Below are 5,226 nucleotides of genomic sequence, written 5' to 3' on the forward strand. Positions count from 1 at the left end.
ATTGTTTTAGTTGTGTTATTATTATTATTATTATTAATTATTAAAGGACCAAGCAGTCCTGAAAGGACTTGGTCGTGGACTGTGGACGTCAGGACTTCGGTGCTCTATGTTCATGATAAAATACCACAATACTTTTCTACTCAGAGGGCTGTGGGCAGTTCAGAAACCCATCCACCAGTGACATCATCAATGAGGAATCCAAGCTAATAGAAACTGCAGGCTTTCTATTCCTGAAAAGTTGCAATGCGAAAATTGAAGCCATCGATAATACTAATCTAAATATTCTTTAAAAGAAATCTGCCCATTGATGATGTCACTGGTGGACGGGTTTCTGAACTGCCCACAGCCCTCCTATGAGACACAGACTGAGTAGAAATTGTGCTATTTTATCATGAATATTAGTGAGGACTAATATAGGAGGATTATATGAAGATAGGTTGAAAAGTGGTGAAGTGGTCCTTTAACAAATAAAATACTCACTGTCAGTCCATTCTTTTTTGCTACTGTTTCATAGAATATATTAGGTAATGTGTTGTTACCACACTGGAAGAACATTTCAGTAATCATGTTCCAGTATGGTTTCTGCACTGTCCTGTCCATGTTGTAATCAAGCAGAGGGAGAACGATAAAGATATGGCAAAACCTCATCTCACTCTGTCTTGTTTCCTTTCAGGTCCATTATGATGGTATTCTATTTGATGGGCTTCAGCACTTTAATGCTTCGAGCTCTCACATCTCCACCATCATCATCATCATCAGCAGCAGCAGCAGCAGCAGCAGCAGCAGCAGTAGAATCCTCTCCCAGCCCAAACACTGACGGGGGACCCTGTCAAATCTACAATTTTGGCCGCTCTGCAGACTGCCTTGGAAAACAACTTGACAATGTTCCATGGAGACAGTTTCCCTCCACACTGGAAGAGATCAATCTCTCCTATAACTTTCTTCAAGCTGTCCGTGCCAATGACTTCCTTCACCTCCCTCACCTCCGTGTACTTCATTTGCAGTTCAATAACATTTCCTGGATTGATGACAATGCGTTTAAGTACAATCCACTACTGGAGCATCTTAACATCTTTAACAATTCCCTGCAGGAAATTCCTGCCACAGCTCTGAAGCCCCTGTTGAACCTGAGGGAGCTCTACATGTCAAACAACCTTTATAAACATGCTACTTTGGCTGATGGCTTCTCCAAATTTATCAAGCTCAAAGTGCTCTCCATGGGCGGCCCTCTCGTAATGGGTTTAAAGAAAGGTGACTTCCAGCCCTTGAGGAACATGAAGTTACATGGTTTTGCTATTAAATGCTCATCCAATCTGAGCTACTATGAAGCTGGGAGCTTAGAGGTTATCCATACAAGCCAGATGGGTTTTGATATGGCCATAGATCAAAGGCCATACATTCTCCCTTTGATGCTACATGACCTTGCCAACAAGACCTTCAGTGTCATTCAGTTTCGGAACCTCTTTGAGTTCATGTACTACATGGGAGATGAAGACATTTTCCAGGGTTTACAACATATTACAGCATATCAGCTCATCTTTCACAGGGGCAAATTCAATGAGAATCTCCTGAGGTTGGCTTTATTGAACTTACAAGTAACGCCTATCAAGAGGCTAAGACTGCAGTATATTGACTTTGCTCGTTCACCCACCTTTGTTGATAATGGAGCAGATTCCAGTATAACAGACCTAGCACTGGACAAACTAGATCTTTGGTAAGAGCCATCTATTTTATGGCTTCTAAGTTCTATTCATGATTAGCACACCAGAATGTTATGCTTATTTAAATAAAATCATACAAAATTCTTAGTTGATCCACACTTGTTACTGTGTGTTGGCCCTGTCCCTGCACTGTGTTACCCAGACCTATGATAGTAAATACCCTGTAACCCCTTAGTCTTTAGCAGTTTAGCCTAGACTCCAGAACAGACCCTTAATTGCCTGAAGCTTTCATGCAATGCATATCTGTATGTGCTATATTTAAATATATCAAATGATAGCGGGGCATGGTGAATCACAGCTAGTAGGCCCTGGGTTCGATTCCCGCCGGGGGCGTGTTCTCTCCTCCGCGTCATCAGTGTCCATACCCTAGGTGTGGTTGGCAAAAGGGCCTTTCATGTCCCCCTCACAAAAACATGCAGTAATCCTGGTCTCTATACTGCCTCCCCCTGGCCAGCCGGGGCACCTGATAGAGGGGAAAGGAACTGGTTGGAATAACTTGTTTCTTCTATACACACTACGTCCAACCGGGGAAACTCCCCCCTGTCAGGTGAAAAGAAGCGACTTGGACCCCTCATGTATTGAAGTTTGCAAAAATCGTGGGATAATAATAATACCTTTTCAAATGATGAAATGCATGTGACAATTTTCTTTTTTTCTTTATTTCTATTATTCTTTATTTTCATATTCAGCTGCAGCTGAATATGCATATGCAGCTAATCCTGAAGTGACAAAGACATAACGTTTTACAGTTTTTGATTGTTCCTGTTCCCGTAGGTATATCAGCAACCCTGATGTTCTGCGATTTGATTGGCGCTTCACCTGGTTCAACAAAGTCCAAGAGCTGTCTATTCAAAACGTGTACTTCAATTCTGTCCCTTGTGATGCCTGGGATGAGATGGGAGGTGTGCAGCATCTGAATATCGCTAATAATCGATTGGTGGATACAGTACTATTCAACCCAGGATGTGATTACAAGACCAAGAGGCAAAGTCTTCACACCTTCATCCTAAGCTACAACAGTTTGTCCAGTCTGAAGGTCTTGTCAACATTGTTTGAAATGTTCCCACGGCTGAAAGTGATGGACATAAGCCACAATATGTTTGGTTCCGCGGCAGAGAGCCGGGACTGTGTCTGGAAGCACAACATCACTCGGGTAATTGCTAATAACAACAAATTTGACAGTGAAGGACTCCTGTGTCTGCCCACTACGGTACGTTACCTAGATCTCTCCCATTGTGATCTCAATGAGCTTAACATGCGATACTTTGAGAAAGCCACAGAACTTGAAGAACTTTTGCTGACAGGAAACAAGATCAAATTTATTCCATCTCTTTGGAAAAGTCCCTCTTTGCAGGTGCTGGCCCTGGAGGATAATTCGTTTGGTCTTGTTAGTATACAATCCTTCCAGCTTATGCCTCAACTCTCTCAGCTGAGAGCAGGGAACAACCCTTACCACTGTACCTGTGATCTTCACACCTTTATCAAGGACACACTGTCCAAAGGAGAGGTCAATCTTACAGACTGGCCTGAGAATTATAAGTGTTACCACCCAGAAGCCTTGCGCGGCACCGTCATTTCCAATTACTTCCCAGGCCGTGTGGCTTGTGACATCAGGCTTGTTATTGTAATCTGTGTTGCTACCACGATGGGTGTGGTCCTGATACTAATGCTGATTTGCTACATTTTTGGAGTTCCATGGTATACCAAAGCCACTTATCAGATCATCAGGGCCAAATACAGGGCTTACAAGGAAAAGGCAGCAGGCCAATCACAGGTCTATGCTTACCATGCCTTCATATCATATTGCCACTCTGACGCAGACTGGGTGAGGGACCAGTTGTTGCCTTGCCTGGAGAACAACAGAACCCCATATCGTCTATGTATTCATGAGAGGGACTTTATGCCGGGAAAGTGGATCATTGATAATATAATTGAAAACATCGAAAACAGTCATAAGGTAAGAGCAGATAGATGAAACTTTAAGCGGAATAGAATACTTTAGAATAAATGTTTTTATATGTGATTTATGATTTCCAACAACAATGCAAAAAGTGAGGAATACCATGGCTCAGAACTCTTAGTTCTTGTTTGGTAAATCAGTTCAACAAAATAGTTTTACCGCAAGGTAAAAGAATCAAGTAAACTAAAGTCTGTTTGCATATTCCTCAACCTTTCTTCCTCTATCTGCAGGTCATCTTTGTCCTCACACATGACTTTGTGAACAGTGAGTGGTGCAACTATGAGCTCTGCTTTGCCCAGCAGAAAGCTGTGGGCAAGACTTTCAGTGATATCATCCTAGTGGTAAAGGAGCCAATTGATGCCCACTCTCTGCCCAACAAGTATTGTAAGCTAAAAAAGATGCTGAATAATAAGACTTACCTGGAGTGGCCACAGCAAAAAAAACAACAGGCATTTTTTTGGGCACAACTGAAGAGTGTTCTGGGCAAACCAACCCTGGCAACAGAAAGGATGCACAGTGTTAGGAGCAGTGTCTCATCAGTGGATGCCATGTTAGGGAAAGAGCACCCTCTGGAGGACAGGAAGACAGAAATTGCCACAGCCAGTGAAGCTGTAGAGGTAGAGATGCATAAATAAGTTATACACAACATTTGCTGAGTTGTATAATCAGAACGCAATCCCAGTCACATGAGGACACATTTTGCTATGATTGCATGATGCTTCCTCAAACACTGTCTAAGTAAATGCCGCCAAACTGAACTCTTGTCAGTTCCATGTTAACATGGTACCAACAATTTGGGAGCAAAAGCCAGCGTCTCATTATGATGATAAAGAAGAACACGATACCTCCACTGTACTGGCCCACAGCATTCTGTCACGTTACTCCAGAGGGCCTCGGAGATGCGCTAGCCTTCCACTCCGCGATGCGTGCCCTCTGAGAGACACAGCACAGGCTGAGAGGGGTCCCTGCTGACAGGCACTGAAAGGCCACAAACTCAACGGCTCACATGAGATATCCCATGTCGCACTCTGGATAACAAGCACGGTGCAAGAACGATGTGGTGACAGGTGTCATGCTGTGAAGGGACCATATTCCATTACAGTCTTGGACCTTAGAGCCAACACATGCTACAAGACTAGATGTGCCATGTCAAATCAAAGGGCACACAAGTCATCATATCCAAAATAGTGAATGTGTCAGGGCAGGTCAAAGGCATGGTTGGGAATTGTCAGATTATGAGATCCATGCATGGACTGATCACTAATGTTTGGAGAGTAATAACTTAATTTATAGTCCATCAGTCATCACAGTGCCACATGCTGAAAATAGCAGATACAAGCTCACAACACGATCAGCAATTTTTCGTGTATATAATCCAGGTTTAAGGCAACGTCTAATCTGAGGAAATATTAGGATGATTCATTATTAAACAATGACATGAACATATTTATGACATGACATAATTATGTAAATAATGTATAGTTGTAGTTAGCCTAAAGATCATGTAGCCTACTTTTGTTAAAACTTTTTTTCCTGTATTTCTGT

General features: G+C 42.6%; 1 protein-coding gene across 1 annotated transcript; it reads left to right on the forward strand.

Moving 5' to 3' along the window:
- The first annotated feature begins 690 nt into the window (after positions 1 to 690).
- Positions 691 to 4,740, forward strand: tlr18 (toll-like receptor 18). Its single transcript, XM_079504699.1, has 3 exons — positions 691 to 1,714; positions 2,496 to 3,678; positions 3,912 to 4,740. The coding sequence occupies exons 1-3, from the start codon at positions 699 to 701 to the stop codon at positions 4,314 to 4,316; spliced, it is 2,604 nt and encodes an 867-aa protein (XP_079360825.1). The 5' UTR covers positions 691 to 698; the 3' UTR covers positions 4,317 to 4,740.
- The last annotated feature ends 486 nt before the right edge of the window (positions 4,741 to 5,226 follow it).

The sequence above is a fragment of the Electrona antarctica genome (assembly GCF_951216825.1).
Source record: "Electrona antarctica genome assembly, chromosome: 6".
Lineage (NCBI taxonomy): Eukaryota > Metazoa > Chordata > Actinopteri > Myctophiformes > Myctophidae > Electrona > Electrona antarctica.